The following is a 27,901-nucleotide window of genomic DNA, read 5'->3' on the forward strand; positions in this document are numbered from 1 at the left end:
TGCTTGATTTCTTACCCGTAAGGATTCATTGATCTTGATCTTGGAGGAAGTGATGCTTATTCAGCTTTTTTTCCTACAGAACTGTCAAATATTATTACCTAAAAAGCAACTGAGTGCAATTGGCAAGGTGTAATTGGTCCTATATGTGGACAAATCAAAGGACCCTCGCCTCCCTCTAAAATACACTGCCCTATGGGAAAGGCATGTATGTATCTGCCTTACTGCTTGGCTAATCTCACATCTAATATGTCAGTCTCATCCCATGCAGTTCTGCCAAAAGTTAGCTTTCCACTTCACATCGTGCTGGACACCTTTTATTGGCTTCACTTCTGAACAGGCAAAAATAGACACAATTGGACTGAATTCTTTGTGGACAAAACAAAAGGACTTACATTGTTTCCTTGGATACTGTCAACTGAATGGCATCAATTTGCAATTATCAGCTTTCATTATGCCCTTATTTTATGGAGGAAATGTAGTATCTCCACTAACATCTGTTATTGCCAGTTATGTTTCAAAGCATGGGATCCAGAGCAAGGAAAGCAAAAGTGAAATATTCCACCATACACCAGCCCACTCCTTAAGCAGGCATAAGGAGCTTAGCAAACTACAAATGAAGGCTATTGTGGAAAGTGTGGTCCTGTGTCCTCCACTTTCATATTCTTACAGTCTGCCACTTTTCTGACCATGACAGAAGATCCCTATGGGAAGATCCCCACCAAAAAAAAAAAAAAAAAAAAAAGACCATTATGTAGAAAGCCAGGGAACAGTTCTCAGTCAGTACAGCTCCCTGAACCAGGAAGGAAAGGAGCACATACACTCAAGTACCAAGGGAATAGAGGGACAACCCAGACACAGGTAGTTGTCTGCTTAAGGGAGCAGTCCCTTTGGTGGCAGAGAAAAACAATGAAAAGAATAGGAGAGTCCACATTATCAACAAGTGACTAAAGGGTTGGTGTCATCAGCAGAATTTTGGGTTCTTTGATCATGGGGCAACTTTTATGGCACTTGGCCTGCTGGAACTGGGTGGGCTCCATCTATCTGTTAGGGGCAGAAGGATTTTAGCTCATGAACTGGTGGAACTCATTGAGAGGGTTTTAAACTAGGTTTGAAGGGGGGAGAAAATGCAGCTGGGCTGTCTGGAAGCAGGTGCAAGGGTGGTAAGCCTGAGTTAGGGGTGAAATCAGAAGCCCAGCCATAGTGTATGTACACCAATGCACACAGTATGGGTAACAAACAAGAGGAGTTGGAGGCTATGGTGCAGCAGCAAAGCTATGATGTAGTTGCCATCATGGAAATGTGGTGGGACAACTCACATAGCTGGAGCGCTACACTGGATGGCTACAAGCTCTTCAGAAGAGATAGGAAAGGGAGAAGAGGTGAAGGGGTGGCCCTTTATATTAGGGAGGCTTTTGATGTCATAGATATTGAAACTCATGACAATGAAGTGGAATGCCTATGGGTAAGAATTAAGGGGAAGTCCAACAAGGCTGATATCCTACTGGGAGTCTGCTATTGTCCACCCAACCAGGAAGAAGAGGTGGACAACTTATTCTATAAGCAGCTGGAGAATGTTTCAGGATCACCAGTCCTTGTTCCTATAGGTGACCTCAATTTACCAGACATCTGCTGGGAACTTAATACAGCAGAAAAGAGGCAGTCCATGAAGTTCCTAGAGGGTGTGGAGGACAACTTTTGGTCACAGCTGGTGAGTGAGCCCACCAGGAGAGGGACTATGCTATTTGCCTGTTGTTTGCAAATAGAGCTGGGCTGGTGGGAGATGTGGTAGTTGGAGGCCGCCTGGGGCAGAGTGATCATGAAAATAAAAATTCCTCGATATTTGGTGAAATCAGGAGGAACATCAATAAGAATTTTACACTGGACTTTCAGAGGACAGACTTTGGCCTATTTAGGAGACTTAATCAGAGAGTTCCTTGGGAAGCAGCCCTTAAAAACAAAGGAGTTCAGGAAAGGGGGGTGTGCATCAAAACAGAGACCTTGAGGGCACAGGAACAGACTGTCTGTGTATGCTGAAAGATGAGTCAATGAGGCAAATGTCCAGCCTGGACGGGCACTGAAGTTCTTGAAGAAACTTAGGAATAAAAGGAGGATGTATCATCTTTGGAAGGAGGGTCCAATCTCTCAGGAAGTATTTAAGGGGGTTGCTAGAGCATGTAGGAAAAAAATTAGAGATGCCAAAGCTCAGTTTGAACTTAAAATGGCAACTTCTGTAAAGGATAATAAAAAATGTTTTTACAAATATATTAACAGCAAAAGGAAATGCAAAACCAACCTTTGGTCGCTACTGGATGCGGGAGGGAACTTAGAAACTGCAGATGAGGAGAAGGCAGAAATGCTTAATGCCTTCTTTGCCTCAGTTTGTTGCAATAAGGTAGAAAAATGATAAAAGAAAGGCCTCATAAAATCATGCCTGCTCTGTTAAAGGGATAGCTGGCCTTGTCAAGCTAACACTTTGCAAGTTCCCATGTGAAAGCAATCTGGTGTGAGCAGTTCGTTAACCTAATAATCTATTCCTGGGTGAAAAAAAAAACTAATACGTGCATAAACATTAAATCTATCGTATGAGAACCAGTGAAGAAAATATGCAAGCAATTGAAGAGTAGAGAAATTTGATGAACAAGATAAAAATACCTTTTACTAACCAATAAAGTAATTAGCAAGAAAGCTAGTAACCAAGTGGAGTCACACATGAGGTCTGTAAAACTGTATAAAAATGAGTTACGTGAATAAAGAATTAGCTTTTTCCACCATTAAGAAAATGAAGTCTTGTGTGATTTATTCTGATATCAGTCTTTAGAGGGAAGACGACTTGTCCCCAAGACAACAGTCCTCCTGGGTTGGCAGATGGTGTCAGGGAGCAGAATGGTCCCCCTGTTGTCCAAGAGGAGGCAGTCAAAGAACTGCTGAGCCACTTGGATATTCATAAATCTCTGGGACCAGATGGGATCCATCCCAGGGTGATGAAGGAGCTGAGAGATGAGCTTGCAAAACCACTTTCCATCATTTACCAGCAGTCCTGGCTCACTGGCGAGGATCCAGATGACTGGAAGCTGCCAATGTGATGCCCATTCACAAAAAAGGGTGGGAAGGAGGATCCTAGTAATAATAGGCCAGTTAGCCTGACCTCAGTACCAGGTAAGGTAACAGAGCAGTTTATTTTGAGTGCCATCATGCAGCATCTACAGGATGGCCAGGGTATCAGACCCAGCCAGCATGGGTTTAGGAGGGGTAGGTCATGTTTGCCCAACCTGGTCTCCTTTTATCATCAAGTGACCCGTCTGGTGGATACAGGAAAGGCTGTGGATGTTGTCTATTTGGACTTCAGCAAGGCCTTTGACACTGTCTCTCACAGCATACTCCTGGAAAAGCTGGCAGCCCACGGCTTGGACAGGAGCACTCTTTGCTGGGTTAGGAACTGGCTGGATGGCCAGGCCCAGAGAGTGGTGGTGAATGGTGCTGCATGCAGCTGGCAGCCAGTCACCAGTGGTGTCCCTCAGGGGCCAGTTCTGTTCAATATTTTTATTGATGACACGGATGAGGGGATTGAGTCTTTCATTACTAAATTTGCAGATGACACTAAGCTGGGAGCATGTGTCGATCTGTTGGAGGGTAGGAGGGCTCTGCAGAGAGACCTGGAATGGTTGGATGGATGGGCAGAGTCTAACAGGATGAAGTTTAATAAATCCAAGTGCCGAGTCCTGCATTTTGGCCCCTGCAAATAACCCCCTGCAGCATTATAGGCTGGGGAAGGTGTGGCTGCACAGTGCCCAGACAGAAAGGGACCTGGGGGTACTAGTCAACAGCCAGCTGAGCATGAGCCAGCAGTGTGCCCTGGTGGCCAAGAAGGTCAATGACTTCCTGGCCGGTGTCAGGAATGGTGTGGCCAGCAGGAGCAGGGAGGTCATTCTCCCCCTGTACTTGGCACTGGTGAGGCCACACCTTGACTGCTGTGTCCAGTTCTGGGTCCCTCAGTTTAGGAAGGACATTGAGATGCTTGAGCGTGTCCAGAGGAAGGCAATGAGGCTGGTGAGGGGCTTGGAACACAAACCCTGTGAGAAACGACTGAGGGACCTGGGGTTGTTTAGCCTGGAGAAAAGGAGATTTGGGGGTGACCTTATCACTCTCTACAACTTTGTGAAAGGTGGGGTGGGGGTTGATCTCAGCAACTGACAGAATGAGAGGACACAGTCTCAAGCTGCGCCAAGGGAAATATACATCGGCTATTATGAAGTTTTTTACTGAAAGGGTGATAAAGTACTGGAATTGTCTGCTCAGGGAGGTGGTAGAGTCACCATTCCTGGATGTGTTTAAAAGAAGATTGGATGTGGCACTCGGTGCGATGGATTAGTTGAGGTGGTGATAGGGCATGGGTTGGACTCGATGATCTTGAAGGTCTCATCCAATGTAGTCATTCTGTGATTCTGTGACAGGGTTGGACCAGGTTTGCATTTTTTGGCAGACAAATAGCTGCTAGGGTGGCTGAGCCACAATACTGAAGAGTACTGTGTACACTGAAATCCCCAACAAAACCTGAAAACAGGCTTAAACCCCTAATGCAGTGGTACTGCTGTGTGGCTAAAACCAAAGTGAGAATCTAGGCAGGTGCTGCAGCTGCATTTCTGAAGGGCACCAGTGGAGAGTGGAGGCAGAGCTGCCCCCTCTCTGCCCAGGACTCCAGCCAAAGGCACCATGGCTGTTTGCACTTTTCCAAGCACACACTGAGCAGACCACTGAAGAGCTGCAAAGAGATGGCTTTGACCCTTGCCACATTTACAGTTTTCCAGTCATTACATTTCAATTTGGTTTTCTACTCAAGTGTACGCTGAGGGGTGGTAACAAGCTTTTCACATCCCCTTTAAAATAGAATTATCTTGTATCCTGATGTGGGAGGGGCCCCTGCACTCCCGTGGAAGGTGACAGAAGTCTAAGGGGACCTGTTCTTCAAATATTGTACGCTCCCTTGTTAATGTCAATCAGTGTTTAATCTACTCCCCTGTTCTAGTAAGTTCTTGGTTTCTATTACCTTCGTTGGCTCGTTCTGCAAGACCTCTCCTTCCCCGTGCCCCCATTGGTTTTGTGTATGTCACCCCATCCCTGTTCCTCCCCTTAACCCTTTCCCGATTGGACTGTTTGTACCCTAACCACGCCCACTCCTCTCCAGTTATATACCCAGCCCCACCTTCCCTCGGGGCTCTCAGAGCCTGCTTCCTTCCCAAGTGGTTGTCTCTCTGCCTCTCTCCCTCATCCTCTGCCTTACCTTCAATAAATCCTCGAGGAACATAGAAGCCTGAGTGACCTCTCGTCCTTCTGGTGGAGCTATCTGTACCCCATCGGCGCCCCCCGCGGACCAGCCAGTCGAGGGTCTCCCTGCCTGACTGGGCACCCGGGCGCGAGGCATCAAAATACATACTGACAACAGCAAGGAACAATGAACCTTCATCCAGTGGAGAAAAAAATGCAAATACTATGTGGCAACCACTATTTTGCTCAAATCTAGGACTATCACCAATTATCTCAAACAGCAGCATTGTAGAGGGATCCACCCAAAGAAAATAACCAAGTAACTGCATCTTTCCTTGCAAATATCCTTTGTTTCTAATCAATATCACTTTTAAACATTTTTTCCCCTCCAAAAGAGCAGCAGCCAAAACCAGAAAGCAAATTTCCCTGGGACACTTAACAAATTTTATTGTACAGCCATGAATTTAAAAGATGTTATTTACAAAACCAGCATAGAACATTAGCATACAAATTGTTCAGGGTACAGTACGCAGATACCCAAATCCAAGGCAGATCCTGATTTCTCTCTGTTGACTGCTGTGATATATCACAAGAAGCACTTCCCACTGCCTGCTGGAGAAACAACGCCTGACTGTAAAATCACATGGCACAACACAAAATGCAAACAGGCTTCCCAAAAGTTCAGAGGAGTTCTGTTCACACTGAGTGAACGAGAAAAACATTCTTGAAAATCATGAACGCTCTTCCTGCAGCAGCTGCTTTTGCTACCATTAATTTGAAGCATCAATTTTGAACAAACCAAGATGGACGCTTCCTGGCTCTTTCAATGATCCGCTTGCCTTCATCTTTTTCTGTGGGTTTTTCTCCTTCATAAAGGACAACAGTCTCTACAGTTGGAGCATTAAATGGTCGTCCTTCTTTCTTGTATATTTCCATCCGTATCAGTCGAGTTTCTTCTTTGACCTTTGCATAACAATAGCCACAAAGGACATGTTTCTGCTTCAAGTTTCCACATTCAGGACAAACATCTATGTTCCTCTAAAATGACAGTGGAAAACAGGAAATTTGAAAAGCAGCAAAAAAAGAAACAGGGAAATACTACAAATAAAAATGCTAGAGAAATTCACCTACCATTTCAAAATGTGTTCCTCTACATAACTTTTCTGTACTGTGTCACTATGTCAAATGCTTACTACTAAGAACAGCCTCTAAATTCAGTATCTAAGTCATTATGCCTAATTATGTTTAGAAGACTAAAGAGCTATGGACTCAATTAGATGCACAGAAAATGTAGGCCTTTTCCATCTACATTATCTGTTCAGCCAAAATTCACAATTTGTTGGCTTGCACCTCGAGTGTCACTGTTTATTTAACCTCAGACTACTGTCACACATGATGAATTAGAAAAGATTTACAAAGGATTTTAAAGATTACAGTATCTTTTAAGTGTATTGATTTATAAACAAACTCCAGAGAGCTTTTACAGTCAGCACTTCCCTCTGCAATGATTCTCCAAAAGAAGGGCTTTGCTGCTTACCTTTATTTCTATGAGCTTGCTGGGATGCCTCCGCCTGCAGCGGTTCACCTCGATCGTGCGCCTCTGCTTGGGCGCCGCCATCCACATCACGCTCTCCAGCAGGCTTGGCGCCTCGGTGCTGCTCTCGCCGGTGTCATTGATCCCTTGTGGAATAAGAGCCGGACCTTGCACAGCTAGTGCTGGTCCTGCAGGAGAAAGGAAAGGAGGGGCGTGATTGTCCCACTCTACTCTGTACTGGTGCAGCCTGTCCTTGAATACTGTGTGCAGTTTTGGGCACCACAACATAAGAAGGATATAAAGGTCTTATAGAGCATTCAAAGGAGGGACACGAGGATGGTGAAGGGCCTGGAGGGGAAGCCATACAAGCAGCAGCTGAGGTTATTTCATCTGTTCAGCCTGGAGGAGATTGAGAGGAGACCTCATCGCAGTCTACAACTTCCTCATGAGGGGAAGGTCAGAGGGGCAGGCACTGATCTCTTCTCTGTGGTGAGAGGACCCAAGAGCATGGCATGAAGCTGAGCCAAGGGAGATTTAGGTCAGATAGGGAAGTGGTCACAACTCCCAAGCCTGACAGAATTCAGGAAGTGTTTGCACAACGCTCTCGGGCACATGGTGTGACTATTGAGGCTGTCCTATGCAGGGCTGAGTTGGACTTGCTGATCCTTGTGTGTCCATTCCAGCTCAGCATAATCTGTGATTCTGTGAGAAATTAATTCCTTACAGCCAAGCCCCACTTACATGCGGTCGAGGAAACACGACACCGATGCTGCCGTCACCCCCGAAGCAAGGCCAGAGCGGCGCCCCCGCCCCGCTCCCTCACAGACCCCAACGCCCTCCCTCCCTCCGCCCTTCAGAGGTAAAACGAGTCCCTCAGCCGCGACGTCGCCCTCTCACAGAAACAAACAATGGCGTTGGAAGGGACCTCTGAGATCATCTACTCCAAACCCTTCTCAAGGCAGGTGACACAGGAACGCGCCCAGTTCCTTCAGCTGGGCAGAGAAGAGGCCGGAACCTACCCCAGGGCGGGCTTTGGCCGCCGAAGACACCCGGCCAGAGGCCGCACTCCAGCCGCCCCCAGCAGCACTGGAACAGAGCGCGAAGCCGCGGTAGCGGAGAGCGGACCAGGACCAGCACCGCCATGACCCCACACAGCCCCACCGAGCCCTCGGGGGAGGCGATCCTATTCCTCCTGGACCTTCTGGGAAACCGAGTGCCCTCAGCCTGTCACGACATTGCAGGGAGACAGAACCAGGACTCCAAGTCCCAGCACTGCTCTCGCTACCAGGAGGGCGAGGCGGTGGAGGGCGGTGGAGGACTCAAACTCCCAGCATGCCTCACGGTGCACCTCCGCCAACCGCATCCCGGCACGGTCAGGTAGAAACCACCACTCCGCCAATCAGCGCGCTCACTGTGCCTTCGTGCCGGGAGCGGGAGCGGCGTTCGCGCCTGCGCCGAGTAGCCGGCGCGGGGAGCGCAGGGGCTGATGCCAAAATGGCGGAGCGCGGCTACAGCTTCTCCCTCACCACCTTCAGGTGCCGGGGCAGGGACGGCTGTGGGCTCGTGGGCAGAAGCGGGCGGGCTGCCGGGCCAGCGGGAGAACGGCGCGCAGCCTGAGCGGAGCGGCCTGCCGGCGGCGGCGAACCAGGACCGAGGGGGCGCTTTGCAGAGTCATTGGGCCTGCGAGCGCTGGGGGGCAGCGGGGGCTCGACCTGGACAGTCGGGAGGGAGAGGTCCCAGCGGACCTGGGAGTTGTTGCTGTCTTGTGCCGTTGACCTTTTGTATTGTCAGTCAAAAAGCATAGCTGTGTTTTGCTGGTTCCTTTCAGCAGTGAACATCAGTGTCTTGAAAGCTTTTGGAAACCACACATACAATGTAATTTCAATAGAAAGTCATGACACATCCTGAAGATTTTTCCCACTGAATGGAAAACTTTATTTTGCATCTTCCTTTCTAGTCCTTCTGGAAAGCTTGTTCAGATTGAATATGCTTTGGCTGCAGTAGCTGCCGGAGCTCCATCAGTTGGGATTAAAGGTATGTCCTGATGGATTTCGGATTTTGTCTATTTTTTGGCAGAACTAAAGTTTGGATCATGTACTGGGTCTTTTGTATTGGATCCTTCTTTACCTTTCTTTCTGTTACGTATGTTGTTACTCTTTCAGTGGATTTTCACATGTTTTAATAAATTTTATGCTTCCTGGGTTTCTTTTTTTGGGTGATTTTGGAGACATTCAGCTGGTAGATGTTTGGTTTTGGGGTTTTTTGAGTGTTCCTGTCCTTATATATAGAAATAACACACACACAAAAAAAGCTATTTAGATTGCTCAATTATTAATGTTATACAGAATCTTTAGAAATGGGATTATGGGAAATGTATGTTCATTTTAAAAAAGAAACAATGTGTTGGGTGTATTCATCAAAGTATCTCTTTAACCTAATTGTAGACTTGAATGGCTTTTAAAGAGAGAGGAAGAAAATTTTTACAGTTTAATAAGCTCATTCTATGTTTTGACTGGTAATTTTAGTTTAATTTTTAAAGACTTTTTTTGTTCTTTTCCAGCTGCAAATGGAGTAGTGTTGGCAACTGAGAAGAAGCAGAAATCCATTCTGTATGATGAAAGGAGTGTCCACAAAGTAGAACCAATTACCAAACATATAGGTTTAGTGTATAGTGGTATGGGTCCCGATTACAGGTATTAAAACATTTTGTTTGATCACCATTTAGATGCATATTCATATAAGAAGTTTAAGTAACAGGTAGCAATTAGCTGTTTCTTTCTCAGTGTATGTCATAATACTATATTGCATTGTAAATGACATTCACTTGAAGTTTTTCTTAATATATTCATTAACTTGTCAAATAACCTTGTATCTAAAGAATAAAAGCAGTGTAATTCAACCTTACTTTAAATATTTCACCAATTACTTGGTTGATAAAGATTGCTCAGCACAATCTTATGTTCTTACATTGATGTTATGCCAGATGTACAACTCCTGAATAGGTATTTATTATTACGAGTTTTCAGGTCTAGTTGGAAGTTTTTTAACATAGTACTTTTGTCTTTGTTTTCAGAGTACTTGTGCACAGAGCTCGGAAGCTGGCCCAGCAGTATTACTTGGTTTATCATGAACCCATTCCAACAGCTCAGCTAGTACAGAGAATTGCTTCTGTGATGCAGGAGTACACACAGTCTGGGTATGTACTGGGATTGCAGAGCTGCTTGGAAAGATTATGGTGTTTAAATGTAATGAGTAACAGCTACCCAGTGATTGGGGTTTTTGTAGAAAAGGCAGTTTTTCAGTGGAGAATGTGCACAGAAAGTGTGGCTTCACTTCAGTGGGTGAGAATGGGTCTCCATATCTTGTATACAAACATGTCAGCCAAGGCAGGACACTTTTGGTTTTGTTCTGTTGGATGACTTGTCCTCATTACAGCCCTGGTCTGGGGAGAAGACGAACATATCCAAAATAATAAGAGACCTTTGATGTTCACTGGATAATTTATTACGTTTTGTTTGCCTGTAGTGGTGTTCGTCCCTTTGGTGTATCACTGCTAATATGTGGCTGGAATGAAGGGCGGCCGTATTTATTTCAGTCGGATCCATCTGTAAGTATCTTACACTTGTAAGTTCTGCTGCTCTGATAAAACATGTGAAACTTTGCATGAGCTTATGAAATATTTTCTGTGATGAGAATAAAAATACAGAGCTAGAATGAAAGATAACTTCAGAAGTCAAAATGGGTCATTTCAGTACGTGCTTGGAGCAAGCCTCCATCATTCTGTGCCTACATGTTCTTGTACTGCTTTGAGGGATGGCAGCTGTTTCTGAGGGAGGTCATCCCTTTTCATATCTTCCCACCTAGTTGATAGTGCCAGCAAAAATGGTGTTCTGCAACAGCTACTGGGAAGAAATAAATTGACTGTTTGTACTGCTCCAGACTGGATGGAAGTTAAGCCAAAACCTGTAGCATTGTGAAATGTAATGCACATGCTGTGGTGTTTAATGACAGTGGCTAATTTAAATGAGTTTATTTGCTGGGTTTGCACTGCACTTCAGAAAAACTACCCTTCGATGCACATATGAGGTGCAGTGCTTCAGATGAGAAAATGTGGTCATTGTAGTGATCATGGCAACTTCCAGTGGTTTGAATTACCTGATGCTCCAGTGTAAAAAGCAAAATGCAGATGCCTTGTTTAAAGCAGTTTGATTGAGGCATAGAACTGCTGGCATTCTTCATGCCAGAGGAGGTAATAGAAGCGATGACTAAATAACTTGGTAGTAGTGAACATAAATCAGATGGCTGATTTGCAACAAGTCACTTACATTACTTTATCTTCAAAAAGAAGAATATGTGGGGTGAGCCTCAGTAAGGATTTGAATATATACTTTCTCAAAGGCAGATGTACTATTTCTGTTTAAGGAATCCCAAATCAAAACTATGCTAATGACTTTCTAAATACATCTTTCAAAGTAATGGGAGGATAAAAATAGTGGGTGCAATACACATTTTGTACAGTTTCATAGCATATGTTTCCACATAAAATTAGTCTCAATATGATCCAAAATTTTCTCCTGTAGTCTCAGAACACTCAGTATCTTCATAATTGCTTCTGTACTTTTTTACTGAGTAATTGAATACATGGTGTTTCACTAAGTTACATAAAACAATTCAGTCAATAGATTATTGCTTTTACAGGGAGCTTATTTTGCCTGGAAAGCAACAGCAATGGGAAAAAATTACGTCAATGGGAAAACATTTCTTGAGAAAAGGTAATGTATTTGATACTTCTCTGAAAGGATACTGTTCTGTTCAGGTTCCATATAATATAGCCAGGTTAAAAAAAATGTACACTTTTTAAATTGTAAGAACAAAGTTTAAAATACTTAAGGTGCGATACTTCCAGTGTACTCATTTACATGTGCGCAGGAAGTTTGATTTATTTAAACTCTAACTTTTGTGTTTATGTAGAATTACTTGAGCGCAATAAACGTTATATTCAGCATATTTGCAGCAATGTTATATACAGTTTCATTAGGAAAAGCAAGGATTTTTTAAAAACAAATAACAACTTTGACTATTTATGTCACTATGCTTACAAATAATATTTGAATGAGAAACAAATTTTAGTAGTTTTTGGGATTTTAGAGACTGTAGGATTATTAAAATTTGTAAAGATTTTTGTCCTATACTGAAATAAATGAATGTCTGTTTACAGATACAATGAAGATTTGGAGCTTGAAGATGCCATTCATACAGCTATCTTAACACTAAAGGTTAGCAAAATATTTAAGAAAGAAGTTTCTTATGTCTTCACTGATAAGATTCACTGAACTGTATTTTTTCTAATAGGAGAGCTTTGAAGGGCAAATGACAGAAGACAACATTGAAGTTGGTATCTGTAATGAAGCTGGTTTTAGGAGGCTCACTCCAACTGAGGTTAAGGACTACTTGGCTGCAATAGCGTAGTAGAAACCGAACTAGACTGTGTGGTTCACACAAAGGTCTTTTTAATTTTGGCTACTTAAATGTTTTTCTTTGCAGTTTTTGCATACTTATTTCTACATGGTTTGTCTGAGAGATTTTTTAAACATCATGGGTGCAAATATAACGGTCCTTGATATTGTAATAGATGGAATCTTGTTAAAGATAATTCTTTCCCTTGATACACAAAATACTGTACAAAATATAAAGTTATAGTGACAGCTTGAAAAAGGTTAAAGAATAAAATCAAAGGCCATTGTTTTGGGGGAAGGTGTCTGTGTGTCTTTTCAATCCTAGCTTGCTTATCTACATAAAACTTAGATTTCAGTGTCCTTATTACTGAGGAAACAGTTTTTCATATACACCATGATGAACTTATGTTCAGCCTTCTTTTAAAAAATTCCAATGTTGAGTGATAGGATAATTTTTTCACTTTGGAATATTGTTTAAATATTAATTAAACTCCAGAAATAGTTTTATGTGGTGCAAAAGATGTTTTATAGTTTTATGTGGTACTTTCCCAAAGGGACAGGAAAGTCTTCCATTTCAGGTGTGTACTGTGATCTGATTGAGACTCTCTGCTTTTGGTCATCCTGGTCTTTGTGTCCCAAGAGCTTGTTTTACTTGAGCTATTTTCTTGGCCCTTGAAATTGCACCTTTTCAATCTTGAAATATTGTTAGGAAAAGTAGAAACAGTAACTCTTACTGAAAACTAAATGCATTTATCACCATCAATAAAAATCAATGGGATTTACGAAACAGAATGGGAGTATGTAATGTAATTATCCCTTGAATTTTGCTAAAGTATTTTCTAACTTGCAAGACAATTCTAAAGATGTAAAGAAAGGAGTATTTAATTGGTGCACCGTAACTTTTACTGATATTGTGTGGATGTATCAATACATTTGTTACATGTGTAGAGTCATTCAAGTCATAAAAACCCACATTTACCACAAAAGAAACGACAGAAATGATCTGGTCGGCAGCCATTTAAGTTACTGTTTTCAGATTTTTATATTTTTTTAAAGCAATCTAATTGTTAAAACGTTGATAATGAACTGGGAACAGTAGCTCGATCAGTCTGCTTATATGTAAGGCTAAGGATGTAGGGAAGCAACCTGGCAGGCCCCCACGTTAACCAGCCATAACTAATGAAGAAAATACAGAATGTGAGTAGAAAATAGTGTATAAGCTGATTGACCTGTGCTTTCCAATGTCTGTCTTCTGATGGTTTATGTTATCATCAGGTGAATAAGAATTTTTGAAGCATGCCATAAATGAATTTTTATTTCCTAATGTCAGAAATAAAATCTCTATCCAAATGGTTCATTAAGAGTTCTGCCAGATCACTTTTTGAGTATTCTAGTCTGAAAGCCAGGCTGTACTCTGATTCTTATTCTAGAGAAAATAAAACAATTCAGATCTGAAACTGAAAGCTTTATATTGCTGCATCTTTGATTAAGAATATTTATGCACACTTAGTTTTTTAATGCTGTATAAATATTCAAGAGTTTTCTACATGGAAGACGTGTGTAGGTACTTCAGAAATTCACTGCAGTGGTTTAGTTGTCTCTGCTAATAGAAATAGTTGATGAGCAAAGAACACCCTATGAAGAGTAGTTGAAACCAAGTTTCAAACCATGGTGAACTGCTCCTTGTTTTGTGTTAAAGGATATGAGTAGGTCTCTGGTCTACTGCCAGTGGTTTTCACTTTGATGAGCCAAGGTGCTGACTGTTTTTACACCATTAAGAACTCAGTCCCAAAGCTCCCTGGTATTACTTAAACCCTGCAGTGAATCAGAGTTCATGGCACTTGGTGTATGGAAACAATATGCATAATATTTTGAATTCAGGCTGTATTTAGAGTATTAGATAATTTTCCTAGTGGTACTCAGATAGACCTTGATATTATGCTGCTTTGATGGGGAAGGTGGTGTGGTTTTAAATGTGGGGTTGTTTTTTCAACTGCATGTCTAAGATAGTAGCTAAATTTTATCTGCTATTTAAAGGGAAATTAAACTGCAGAGAACTAAGTAACATTTTTCCATTTAAAATCTTTAAAAATTAAGGAAATAGTATTTTTAACTTGAATATGTATTTCTTAAATAAAATTACTTCAGGAGTGAGAGATACTAGTACAGTGGACTACCAGATTATATGGTGATTGTGGTAATTTTCAAGAAGTGCACCCTTTAGTTACGTGAGATTATCTTTTTTAAATATATTTTGTAGAAACTGCATAAAGAGGTCAAGGTGCAATAAGACAGACAAACACTGTTCCTTTGTGAGAAGTGACAAATTACAAGCTTGGTTACTTCAGCTCACTATGAATTATAACTTTCTGTCATTTAACTTGTTCCTACTAATGCAGTCATCTGAAAGAAGAAAAAGAGAAACTTGTCACTTGAAGCATGTAATGTTGATTTGCTTATCCTGGAAGAGGATCTGCTCCGATGTCCTCAGGACAGTGTGACACCTATGAGAATTGGGCTTTATTTAATGAGTGGGATCGGGATCTGAGAAGAGTGACTTAATTTCATGAAGTTAAAGAGAATCACAGAATGGGTCAGGTTGACATCTGGTCCAACCTCTGTGCTTAAGCAGGGTTAGAGCAGAGGGCACAGGATTGTGTCTAGATGGTTCCTGAATAGCTCCAGTGAGGGAGACTTCACCATTTCTCCGGGCAGCCTGTTCCAGAGTGCCATCACCCACAGTGAAAGACATACAGGTGCAGTAAGTAAGCCCGTTACAACTTGCTTTGGCTTACTATTGCTCTCCAGATCATGAGAAATCATTCAGACAAGTTGTCTCCCTGCAAGAACTGGCACTCAGAAGCCAAGTCTCTCCCACTCTCTAAAGGGAGTATTGCTGCATAGAGGCAGGCAACAACTTGGGGTAAATATTGGGGATGCTTGCTCACATATGCACAGAATGGTTTAGTACAGCCCATTTTGGTTGTCCAAATGTAACTGGTTGACCCAGTGTTCACAGATCCAACACGCATGGAGCCGGGGCTGTTGGTTCTCCATTGAAGTTAAAAGTCCAAGGCTAACTTGTCTCTGGCCTGTCTGTTCCCATTACTCTGTGCTATTGCAGCCTCACATTGAATATTATGTGCTGTTCCAGGCACCATACTGTAAGAAAGCTATAAAGCTACTAGAGAGCACCTAAAGCGGGGCAACACAGATGGTGAAGGGCCTTGAGGGGAAGCTGTATGAGGAGCAGCTGAGGTCACTTGGTCTGTTCAGCCTGGAGGAGACTTAGGGGAGACCATATTGCAGTTGCAGCTTTTTCATGAGGGGAAGGAGGGGCAGACACTGATCTCTGTGGTGATCAGAGGACAGGATCAAGGGACTGACTTAGAGCTGTGACATAAGAGATTTAGATTGGATATTAGAAAAAAGTTGTTCACACAAAGAGGTGGTTGGGCAGTGGAACGGACTCCGCAGCACCTCGCCTGACACAGTTCAAGCGGTTTTTAGACAATACTCTCAGGCACGTGGTGTGACTCTTGGGGCTGTCCTGGGTAGGACCAGAAGTTGGACGCAACGATCCTTGTGAGTTCCTTCCAACTCACGATAGTCTGAGATTGCGTCTGACCTGATGTAATGCATTTCGCCCTTGAAGGGTTTTCACGATAACCCGCGGGCACGCCGGGGAGGACAGGACGGGCTGGGGCCGTCGGAGCGAGGCGGGTGGTGCGGCTGTCCCCGCCCGGCGGCGCCGGGGGAGGTGCCGGGCTGGGCCGAGCCGCGACACACCACGGCACGCCACGGCAAGGCAGCCTGGGCCGAGGGCTGTGGCGGCCGGGCTGTGAGTACGGGCTGCGGGGCCTGGCGAAAGGCGGCGGCCCCAGGGGAGGGAGAGGGGCCGGGAGCACCCGGAGAGGCGAGGCGGGCCCGAGCATATCGCGTTCTTGCAGTGACTGGGGGACGGGGAGAACAGGAGGGACAAGGGCCGGCGTCCCGCACCCGCCCGCTCCGGCGTGTGGGCGGAGGGCGAGGCCGGGAGCGGCCGGGGGGCCGAGCCGGCCTGGGGCGAGCGCTTAGGGCGCCGTGCTCTCACCCGAGATGGCGGCACGGCTTCTCCGGCGCTGCGAACACGTGATGGCGGGAGAGGAGGAGGGGAGAGGAGAAGGCCGGGCCGCGGGCGGGAGGAGCGGTCGGCGCCGCCGATCCCCGCCCAGGGGAGATCGGGCCTTGGGGCGAAGGGGGGGATGGTGTGTGACCTTGTGGTTGATAGTGACGCTACCGCGCAGTTGTTGTGCTGAAAAAGTAGTTGCGTCTGTGGTTTTATTGTCACTGCAACCCTTGATTTACGCTCTCTGTTGAAGCGTGTGTGTGTGTGGTGTGTGTGTGTGTAGGAGTTGTAGCTGCTGTGGGGAGAGGTGCCCAATTACTAATTATGAGGTTTTACTCATTGCATTACATTCAAGGATAAGCTTGTGGCAGTGGCAAAGACTTCGAGGGGGAAAGGCTGATTTTTCTGGCTTCATGGGACCGTGAAGAGCGTTAGTAAGTTGTCTCGGAAGGCATCAGGATTCTTGGCCGTGAAGAAGCAGGTGGAGATGTTGCTGATGCTGGATGGGGACCGACCAGTAGCAGTTAATGCTGGCCGTGTTTCCACTTAGACATAAGGCCAGGGAGGTTCCCACTATTTGAAGGAAGGCCACTGAGTTGCCCTGGCAGAGCCTGTTGCAGGACCTGGCTGTGTCCTGTTGCTCCTTTTCAGTTGGACTTTCATTTATCTTGTCCTTTAATACCAGTTTACTTTAACATGCGGGTTAGGCAAGAATTATAGAAAGAATTACAGTGTTTATACTTGTAGTGAGGAGTCAAAATTTATTAATTTCACTATTCATAGTGGTTACTGTCTTAAATATGCTATTGTTTGGTGTAGTATTAGTCCTACATTTTTGAAGACAGCACATATTCAGTAAAGGAATTCCAATCATACTTTCCTTAAGGAAGGCCTACTAAAGTAATACAGATGTGAAAAAATAGATTTATCAGATGCAACACAGTAAATCTCGTAATAGAATTCAAAAACATAGCAGTTTTAGCATATCTCCTGATAGTAGAATTATGAATCATAGTTTGTCATGAGGGTGTGTAATTGAAACATTTGATGCTTTGGGTTGGAAGAGACATTAAAGATCATCTAGTTGCAACGCCCCTGCTGTGTGCTGGGACACCTTTTACTGTGGTGCCTTTTACTAGACCAGGTTGCTCCAAGCCCCCTCCAACCTGACCGTGACCTTTACCACTTCAGGGATAAGGCATCCACAACTTCTCTGGGCAACCTGTCCCAGTGCTTCACCACCCTCTAAGGGGTTCATGCACTGAGTTGAACAGTGCAGGTTGAAAGCTGGGTGTGTGTAAGCATGGTCGCTAGCTTTTGCTTTTAATGGTAAGTGTGATGAGAGGGAGAGGCAAGATTTGCTTATGGCATTAACTATATTTCTGATCACAGCCTTTGCAAATGATCTGTGAGAGTTAACATCCCTCAAAGTGACTGACTGAGTGAAGGTCTCTTACGTGGCAGGTGGGGGGAAACCACAAGCTTGCAAAGTCTGTGTGTAGACTTGAGTGCTACTTAGCTGAGAACTAGGGTCTTCTGAGGTTGTTGGTTGGGTTTCTAAAGGTGAAGGAAAGGAATTGAACTCATCAGCGGGACTTTGTGTTGAGGTTCCAGTTCCTTGTGCTTTACAATAGCTGTTGCACTTAAGTCTATTGCAAGGCTGGAGTGTATACTGTTAGAAAGAACTCTTTCAACTGTTTTTATTCTTGGCCATGCAGTAACAATCTTCTTCTTTGTTCTCACTTGACAGGAATAATGTTTCCAACATGTCTGTGCAGTCGCTGCTTTGTGAAAGAATTGCTGTTGCCAAAGACTTGATTAAGAGAGCAGAAGCCCTTTCCAAGTCCCAGAAAAGGAGAATAGAAGGTGGGGCAAAGCTATGTAGCAAACTGAAAGCTGAGCTAAATTTCTTACACAGGGTGGAGGCCGGGAAAGTGGCCATTAAAGAATCCCATCTACAGAGTACAAACCTGACCCACCTCCAAGCCATTATTCAGTCAGCAGAGAACCTGGAGGATGTTGTCAGCGTCCTCCATGTCTTTGCTTACGAGGACAGGTTTGGAGAGAAACAGACACTGGTGGTAGATGTTGTTGCAAATGGAGGTCACACATGGGTGAAGGCCATCGGTCGTAAAGCTGAGGCCCTGCATAACATCTGGCTGGGAAGGGGCCAGTATGGTGACAAAAGTGTCATTGAGCAGGCAGAGGACTTCCTGCAAGCGAGCTGTCAGCAGCCAGTGGAGTACAGCAATCCCCACATCATCTTTGCATTCTACAACAGCGTGTCCAGTCCTATGGCAGAGAGGCTCAAGGAGATGGGAATATCTGTGAGAGGAGATGTTGTTGCTGTGAACTCACTGGTAGAACCATCTGCAGAAAATGAACACTGTGACAGCAGTGAATCAGATGAAGAGGGCCCTGAACTCCTGCAGGTTACCAGAGTAGACCGGGAGAATTTAGTGGCCAGCATTGCTTTCCCTACCCAGATCAAAGTAAACGTCTGCAATAGAGTTAATTTGGACATCACTACCTTAATAACCTACGTCTCTGCGCTGAGCTATGGTGGCTGCTACTTTGTCTTCAAAGAAAAAGTACTGACAGAGCAAGCAGACCAAGAAAGAAGGGAGAGAGTCCTGCCTCAGCTGAAGGAGTTCATGGAGGGAAAAGAGCTCTTTGCCTGTGAATCTGCTGTCAGAGATTTTCAGTCCATCTTGGAAACGCTGGGAGGACCTGGGGAGAAAGAGAGAGCTGCATTACTTGTTAAAAGAATTAACGTGGTGCCAGATCAGCCCTCAGACCGTGCCTTAGGACTAGTGGCTAGTTCAAAAATCAACAGCCGCTCTTTAGCCATTTTTGGGACAGGAGACACTTTAAAAGCCATCACCATGACTGCAAATAGTGGGTTTGTGAGGGCAGCAGCAAACCAAGGTGTCAGGTTCAGTGTTTTTGTCCATCAGCCACGAGCATTGACAGAAAGCAAAGAATCTTTTGCCACACCTCTACCAAAGCACTGCCCATCTGATAATGGAGTGTAACTCATTAAATGAGTTAGTAATGGAAAATAGTACAGGTACTGCAGTGGAGGCATTTGAAGAAACAGAAGAATCATAGCAATACAGTTTTGGGTGTGTATCAATGATGACAGCAACTAGCAGTGGAAGAGCTCCTCAAGGGATTTGTAATATCTTTACTCCTTCCTTGAGTCTATTTTTTGTCCAGCTGACCATTAATTTATTCACTGAAGTAATAAGAGGGCAATGGAAATTTTTAACTGGCTTACAATGTATTAATTGTATCCATCCCCATTAAAAAGTTCAGTTAAAGCACAGTTACTGAAGTCCCCTTGTTATTTTTGTCCTTGGAGAGGTAAAATTTGTCATCTTAGATGAACTTTGGGCTTGACTTACATAGAACTTAAATCTTTCTTTCCCCTATTCCATTCAACCTTGTTTTTGGTTGATTCAGAGGGACCTTGTGCAGAGACCTGTGCCTTTTTGGGAGTGTGATGTTTTGTGAAGATGTGACTAGTAGCCATGACTATAAAGCAGCTTAAGCCTTCCTTGGCTTACTGACAGCAACTTCTATGTGTATACCATGGTTAGGCTGAATTGGGCATCAGCTTTAAAATTCCTGGAAAAAACAGTTAAGTTGGAGTTTATTTGCATTAATATGTTGTGGCTCTTGGGCTAAACTGGACAACCAGTGGTAACAGGCCAAGGAGGCACATCCACTTCACTTTTCTCTTAGCTTTTGTCCAAATGCAAAGTCTTTCTGGTTGTAAAGCCCAGCTTCAGGGCTTTACAAAGCTTCAGGTAACAGAATCCTAAACTGAGCCAGCAGCCAGGTAGTTTTTGGTATTAGCATGCTCTTTGCTGAGTACTCATGGTTGAACTTGAACCTGACTTTGTTGCATCTGAATTACAAAGCCTCAGTGAGGTCCTTCACTGTTGGAGTGATGGAGGAGATTTGCAGGGTATGTTCTTAATTCCTGGTTTGCTCTGTAGAAGCCTTTTCGCTGGTGGTATAATTGCTCTTTTTATTCAAAGTGGAGAATAAACAACTATTTCTTCTGCTGTATTTTTTTTTTCTTTGCCCAGGAGAGATTTGGAGTTGTAGGAGTCTTTATCGTGTTTTTTTTGGGTTTTTTTTTGTTTTTTGGTTTTTTTTTGTTTTGTTTTGTTTTGGTTTGGTTTTTTTTTTCTGAATGCTGTAATGACAGCACTTGCTTTTTGGTATTAATTTTCATCAGTTTCCTAGTGGAAAATCTTGAGATGTCAGATTGAAGCTCCGAGCCCCAAGCTATACATTTTTTTCAGGTCAGTGAAAGAGATACTTATTGAATATTTTATAGGCTGTTGTTCAATGCAATTGCATTATTATGTAGCTTAATAGTCCAGACAGTGAACATTATCTTGCCACTCCACTCTAAATTTCTTCCTACAGTACAATGTATCTGCAGTGCTGCCCTTAGCTGTAGGCTTGAACCATTTCTTTCTGGCTGCTAGCAGTGGCGCAAAGATACTGAAATGCCCACAAGACCACTCTGCATGCCTTGTTCAGCTGAGTAAGATGAACTTGCAAGGGGCAGAAGTGTACTTCTTGGTGGGATTCTTGGTCTGCTCTTATTATGCCTATAGAGTAAAATGTTAGGAATGGTCACCAGTAACCACATGCTGAAAAGCTTTACCTGAAGCTTTTAGCAATGTGGAGGGCAGTTTGCTCTCTATGCTCCCCATTTTCTGTGGGTCTCGGAAGTAGTTTATAAAGCTTAAGATGGGTGGAAATGGATTTTGGGTTTTGCTGCTTCAGCATCCAGTGTACTACCTGCAAGTTTCTCAGTTCCTCTCTGGTGAGTTCTAACAAAACATCTAGCTTGTTCTTACAGTCTAACACAATGTAATGAAACCTAATGGCAGGATTCATCCCCCACTGTATCCGTTAATTTTCTTGAAAGTTTTTCTGAAGGGAAAGGAGGACCAACACCATGAAACAATAATATGTTGGCTGTGCTGCAGAAATGCAAGTCTGCCTTAGTAGTTAACAGCGCAAGCTTCACCATGCAGGAGCTTAGAGAGGTAGTAATCTATCATGGTGTGATGTATTTACCAGACACAACCAGAGATGTCTGTGAAGTGTTATAAACAGCTGGAAGGAAAGTACCTTTCATTTCTGCCATGAGAGCTCTTACTCTGGACGCCTGTGTGATGTCTTTCCTCTGCAGTAGGTGTGGGAATAAGGCTTGGGGAGGCCATCTGTCTAAGAGAAAAATAACTGTGTTTCAAAACTGTGTTTGTCTTGCATCACATGTCCTGAAAAAGGCTACAGGAAACCTCCTAGTTAATAATTTATGAAAAAAATAACCTAGGATGGAGGGGTTCTTTTTGTCTGCAGCTCAAAGTATAAAAGTTGAGGTTCCAAAAGACAGCTTCCTATTTCATAGATTCACAAAATGTTAAGGGGTTGGAATGGACCTTAAAGATTATCTAGAAACAACCCCACCTGCTGTGGGCAGGGACACTTGCCACTAGACCAGATTGCTCAAGGCCTTATCCAACCTGGCCTCAAACACTGCCAGGGATGGGGCATCCACAGCCTCCCTGGATTGTCTGTTCCAGTGTCTCACCAACTTGCAGTAAAAAAAATCTTCCTAATAATTAACCTAAATTTTCCCTCTCTCAATGTGTGCCTATTATTACTTTGTCCTGTCATTGCAGTTCCTGATGTAGAGTCTCTCTGGCTTGATGAAGAGTTTCCAGCTTCCCTGTAGATCCCTTTCAGATACTGGAAGGTTGCCATCAGGTCTCTATGCAACCTTCTCTTCTCCAGGCTGAACAGCTCCAACTTTCTCAGCCTGTGTTCATAGGGGAGGTGCTCTAGTTCTCTTATCAGCTTTGTGGCCTCCTCTGGATTTTTTCCAACAGTTCCATGTCCTTTTAATGTTGGAGACACCACAGCTGTGCACAGTACTCCAGGTGGGATCACATGTGAGCAGAGTAGAGGGGCAGAATTACCTTTGACCTGCTGGCCACATTCCTTGTGATGCAGCCCAGGATTCAACTGGCTTTCTGGGCTGTGAGCACACACAGCTGGCTCGTGTGGAGTTTTTCATCACGAGCAAGTCTTTCTTAGCAGGGCTGCTCTCAATCACTTCTCTGGCCAACCCATTGGTGTGTCTGGGATTGCAGTGACCCACGTGTAGGGCCTTGCACTTTGCTTTGTTGAACTTCATGAGGTTTCCGTCGGCCCCTGTATGATATTATCCCTTCCCTCCATGGTGTCAACTGCACCACAGAGCTTGGTGTTGTCAGCAAATCTGAAGGTGCACTTGGTCCCCCTGTCCACATTGCCAGTAAAGATGTTGAAGAGTCCCAGTACCATTCTCTGAGGGACACCACTCATCACTGGTCTCCATGTGTAGCCGTTGACCACAGCTCTTTGTATGTGGCTATCCAGCTTTATCCACTGAGTGGTCCGTCAGTCAAGTCCCTGTCTGTCCAATCTGGAGACAAGGATGTCATGCAGAAGTGTGAAACACTTTGCATTTAGTCCAGGTAGACAATGTCAATTGCATTGCCCCTGTCCACCAATGCTGTAGCCCTGTCATAGAAGGTCACCAAATTTGTCAGGCATAATTTCCTCCTTGGAAAATCATTTTGGATGTTACCAGTTGTCTCTTTGTTAGCCAGGTGCCTTAGCATATTTTCCACTAGAATCTGCTCTGTGACCTTGCCTGGCACAGAGGTGAAACTGACTGATCAGTAGTTCCCTGGGTCTTTCGCTTTCCCTTTTTTAAAAATGGGAGTTACACTTCCCTTTTTCCCATCATCAGGGACTTAACCTGACTGCTATGATTTTTCAGAAATGATGGATAGTGGCTCAGCAACGTTGTCTGCCAGCTCCCTCAGGACCCATGGATGAGTCTCATTGGGTTCCGTGGACTTGTGCACATTCTCAAACCTGGTTCAGGGTCTCGAACCTGATCCTCTCCTACAGTGGGCTCAGGGTCTTCATCCTCCCAGTCCCTGCATCTGCCTTTCTTGACTTGGGTGGCATGGCTGGAGCACTTGCCATTGAAGACAGAGGCACAGAAGTCGTTGAGAACCCCAGCCTTCTCTTTGTCCAGTGTAGTCAGGTCTCTGTTTTCCTTCTGGAAAGGGCCTACATTAGCCTGGTCTTTCACTTGCTTGGAATGTATCTATAGAAGCCCTTCCTATTATCTTTAATATCCCTGGCCAGACACAGTTCTAACTGGGCCTTGGCTTCTCTAACCTTGTCCCTAGCTTCCCATAAAATTTTCTTGCTCTTTTCAGGCCCTCTGTCCTCCACTTTCTGAAAGCTTCTTTTTTTCACTTTGAGTTTGCACAACAGCTCCTTATCCATCCATAGAGGCCTCCTGGCATTTTTGCTCAGTCTCCTTGTTGAGATACCTTGCTCCTGAGCTTGGAGGAGGTGATCCTTGAAATTCAAGCCAGCATTCTTGAACCCCTCTGCCTTCCAGGGCTCTATCCAATAGGACTCTACCAAATAGGTCCTTTGAGAGGCCAAAGTCTGCTCTCCTGAAGTCAGGGCAGTGAGCTTGCTGTGTGCCCTCCTTGCTATCCTCAGGATCATAAACACCATCTCCTGGTCACTGTAGCCAAGCCTGCCTTGAAGCACTGCATTCCCCACCAGCTCCTTCCTCTTGGTGAGCACAAGGTCCAGTAAGGTCACCAAAGGTACTTTTTTCCTTCTTTGTCAAATAGATCCTGTCATCCCCCAGTAAACCAGGCTTGGCAAAGCAAGTCCTATAAGTCTGAGTAACCAAAGTCAGGGCACCATTGCTGTAGCCATTTGTTGACCTGCCACGTTTGTCTGCATATTTCAAGTCCCTCTCATTTGACCTGGAGGATTAATGAAAAACGTACTGTTACTCCAGGACCCTTTACTATCTCTCCCAGTGCTCCTTAGTCCCTCTTAATGCTTCCCAGACTGGTGCCAGCTGTATCACTGGCTCCCACATGGAACACTAATAGAGGGTAATAGTCTGTGTTTGAGTAGGCTTGGGAACTTCTCAGTAATGTCCCAGATCCAGGCTCCTGGAAGGCTGCCCACCTCTCTTGAGAGTGGATCAGGCCAGCAGATGAGTGCCTCTGTGCCTGATAAAGTGGAATCACCCACTCCTATCACCTGCCACCTTTTCTTGCTTGAACTTGTTGGTAATTTATTTGTAGAACAGGTTGGGCAGCTCCAGTTATCTTCTGCTCTCTGAGGTCCATCTGGACCATCAAATTCCTTTTCCCAATGACTGAGTTGAAGGCATATTTGCTTATTTTCTAGTTTGATGGGTGATGACTCACTCCCTAAGTTTTGTGCTCTACCTTTGCACCCTGCCCATTCAAAGAGTCACTTGTGCTCCCTGGAGCTGTTTAAATCTCCCTCAGATGCTCCTGGCAATGCCTCCTCCTTGCCAGTGATTTTTCATTAAATAATCTGTTTTACAGTATTACAGGATATAGTCAAAGCTAGTGCATTTATGCACAGTAATAGTGCACTTATGCATGGTAATTCATTATGGCCTTTCAGTCCTTTGCATTTAAGTTAATATGCTCACAGCCTTTACATCCTGATAAGGACTTTGAATGGGGAAATGGAAGACAGCTGCTTTGTTCCACTTCTTGCTGTGACTCTAAAGAAGTGTGTTTCCATCATTTTCCCTGCTGTATTGCATTCAGCAATCTTGAATATCCTCTTGGGTACCTTCTAAAGAAGTTTCTCCATGCCACTGGTAAGAGGGCACTGGCCTGCATTTTAACATGGTAGGTGACCCAGAGAAAGCAATAAAAAGCAAGTGACCTCTGTATTCCTGGGATCAGAAGTAAGTTCTGTTTGCAGTATTCCTTCACAGCTGCCGCTGCAGAGCTGGCAGGCTTGTTTTGCAGTGACACTTTTGTGTGACCAGTAAGTGCAACTGTTGGGAAGCCTCTGTATCTGGAGCCACCGTGTGGTGATTTTTTCATTAACAATCCTTTTTGACCAACATGGTATTTGTTATTGAATCAATTTTCTTTCTTTTACTAATTTCTGCCAATCATATAAGCAATATTTTAGGAATATTAAACCCTTTCTACATGCCACTGGGCAGCTTGAGGGTTTTATTGTTATTTTCTGTCTCCCTGTTGCATCTTGCAATGAAAAACTCAGAATGTGGCTGTTCTTTTTTTTTTTTGCTTATCAGTCAAACAGAATTGTACTGTTGACAGACTCTAAAAATTGTTTTATAAGATGAAAGAATGCTGGCTTGGAAACGAAATGTGTTTTGATTATAATATTGGGTGGCTTTTATATTGCCTTTGAATATATTGGTGATTTGCTCATATAAACCAGTGTTCTGGTTTGGTGCATTTAGGTATCTTTTACTTAATGTCACCAGTAGGGGATTAGATAATGAACTTCCCTTATTTATGATTTTGCAAATGAGCCGTTAGAAGATGGAAAATTATATGTGAAATTAGTTCAAATAAATGGAAATCCAAGACTGCTTTTCCTTTCTTCCAACATCACACAACTGCTTTTTATACTCTACACCAGGCACGAGAGGATATGGAGATGTCTCACTTACTGCTATGGATTTTGAGGGATTTTTTTAAGTGGAAGTTTTCAGCATTAAGTTCCTTGGGAAACATGGAGTCCTAAATTTTTTTAGGGAACCTTTTTCTTCTTACACTTCTAATTTATTTTAGATTATTTGTGTATGGTCTCTAAGAAGAGCCAACATCTCTGTTCTGTACAGCACTCAGCCTGTTCTCTTTGCTCCAACAGTAAGAATATCAAATGAAGAATGCTGCAAATTGATGCCAGGCAGTAGGAAGCATTTGGATATTATATGATAAATAAATCAGTAAATTAAGTTTTTAGTACATTCATGTTTCTGTGTATGTTCTTTACTTGCTGTTGTTCTGGCTGATAAAACTTGAAGATCAATGATTCATTTGCCATTGTACCTGCAAGCCATGAAAACACTCAGAGATAGTTTTGGCATGTTTGTAGCCACAGCTGCTTAAAAAGTTAATGGGCTAAATAGTGGTTTGTGTTTCAAACTGCCCCTGTCATCTGAGGATACCTTCAGCAGATATAAAGCATTCTGAAGTCCGCTGGAGCCTGTCTGAAAATGCTTTCACAACTCTGCTTCTACTTCCTGCAAACTGAAAGTAAGCTTGGCCATAACAGGAATAAAATAAGAAAACAGAAGCATCAGTTGTACGAAATATGTTTGAGAGGCAACATAAAACAAACAAACAAACAAAAAAAAAAAAAAACCAAAAACACCCAAAAAACCCTGAAAAAACCCACCCTAAAATCTTTTTAATTTTTTTGTTGAAGTGGACAAAGGAAAGGACTTACAATAATGATGAAGCATGTACTTGTGATGACATTCTTTATTTCAGGTTATTATGCAAGCAAAACAGCACAGGTCAGCTGTTGTCTAATTAATCTGGTAAAGTAAGCAAGAATTAGATGGAATTCTGGAACTAAAGGCTATGGTTACAGTTTTCCTGCAAGATATTGTTCTGGGAATAGCTCTGCCATCTAGCTTGCAACAGGCACCTCGTATGTGTTCTTGGTGGTGAAATCACCTCTATAGGTAAGTGGGTGTTGCTTTTCCATCAAGTTTTAATGTTGCAATTTACTCTAGAGAAAAAAAAAAAAGAGTGAATATGAAATTACTACACTGCTTAGAATTGTGACTTTGCAAGTTGTTCCCTATGAACACCATGGAAATTAAGATTGTTCCTACATAAACTATTGTAAGGAATATGCAAACAAAACCCCCTTCTCACAGCTTCATTATTCCATTGTGAATATTTAAATGAGCCTCAGTTTTACTGTCTCTTACAGAAGGTGAGTGATCCTCACATATAAGGAAATACGTAATATGAATTAATATAATAAAAAGACCCCACATCAAACCTGAAATCAACAAGATAAGAAAACGCCCACAAAATCCCCAAAAGAATTAACATCTGATAATGAAGCTGTGCTCCTTTATTTATTAATCAGACTGAGTACATGGTAAAGCAGCTCAGTGTGGTAATGGAAAATACGGAGATATAGGCCACAGAACTTTCTACTGTGTAGGTACCAAAATCCTTCTTAGGTCTTTCTTCTGCAGGGGTTAATTTGGCACATCTTTATTGAGATGGTGTTCACCAGAGTGAAATGTCACTCAGACATACCACAGGCCTTCATAAAAATGGAACTTGACCATATAAATATGTTTTCATTTTTGGTGTGGTTGGGTTTGTGTATTCTTTCCCACATTAGAAATGTGCATTATAAGCCAGCATTAACTATATCCACAAGAGAAACTTCTTCCAGGTCAGGGGAGGTCTTTGCTTCACATACAGTTATAAAATGCACTCATCTATGATAACGCATTTTGTCTTAAGGAGTGTCATCTTCCTCTCAGTTGCAGCAATTTATTTATGTTTTTGGAATAAGGAGAGGCTAGATATCTGGTATGCCACATATCCTGCCAAAAATAGACTAGAAGGAAAAGCAGTG

General features: G+C 43.5%; 3 protein-coding genes across 6 annotated transcripts; 2 read left to right on the top strand and 1 right to left on the bottom strand.

The window, feature by feature from the left end:
- Positions 1-5,683: 5,683 nt before the first annotated feature.
- MRPL32 (mitochondrial ribosomal protein L32) lies at positions 5,684-8,118 on the bottom strand. The gene is made up of 3 exons (XM_053934164.1): positions 7,816-8,118; positions 6,800-6,984; positions 5,684-6,300 (listed from the first exon to the last, which is right to left on the bottom strand). Exons 1-3 carry the CDS (start codon positions 7,937-7,939, stop codon positions 6,046-6,048), a joined length of 564 nt encoding a protein of 187 aa, XP_053790139.1. The 5' UTR covers positions 7,940-8,118; the 3' UTR covers positions 5,684-6,045.
- A 105-nt stretch (positions 8,119-8,223) lies between these two features.
- On the top strand, positions 8,224-12,546 carry PSMA2 (proteasome 20S subunit alpha 2). The gene is made up of 8 exons (XM_053934124.1): positions 8,224-8,331; positions 8,754-8,830; positions 9,357-9,489; positions 9,870-9,992; positions 10,322-10,403; positions 11,495-11,568; positions 12,015-12,072; positions 12,149-12,546. The coding sequence occupies exons 1-8, from the start codon at positions 8,291-8,293 to the stop codon at positions 12,263-12,265; spliced, it is 705 nt and encodes a 234-aa protein (XP_053790099.1). The 5' UTR covers positions 8,224-8,290; the 3' UTR covers positions 12,266-12,546.
- A 3,154-nt stretch (positions 12,547-15,700) lies between these two features.
- On the top strand, positions 15,701-19,688 carry C1H7orf25 (chromosome 1 C7orf25 homolog). Of its 4 annotated transcripts, none has more exons than XM_053965538.1 (2): positions 15,701-15,837; positions 18,111-19,688. In XM_053965538.1, the coding sequence occupies exon 2, from the start codon at positions 18,127-18,129 to the stop codon at positions 19,393-19,395; it is 1,269 nt and encodes a 422-aa protein (XP_053821513.1). In that variant the 5' UTR covers positions 15,701-15,837; positions 18,111-18,126; the 3' UTR covers positions 19,396-19,688. The 4 variants fall into 4 exon arrangements, with proteins under 4 accessions (XP_053821513.1, XP_053821496.1, XP_053821523.1 ...); XM_053965521.1 differs by having other exon boundaries at positions 15,834-15,885; XM_053965548.1 differs by lacking the exon at positions 15,701-15,837 and adding an exon at positions 15,985-16,093.
- The last annotated feature ends 8,213 nt before the right edge of the window (positions 19,689-27,901 follow it).

Source organism: Vidua chalybeata, chromosome 1, assembly GCF_026979565.1.
Source record: "Vidua chalybeata isolate OUT-0048 chromosome 1, bVidCha1 merged haplotype, whole genome shotgun sequence".
In the NCBI taxonomy this organism is placed as follows: domain Eukaryota; kingdom Metazoa; phylum Chordata; class Aves; order Passeriformes; family Viduidae; genus Vidua; species Vidua chalybeata.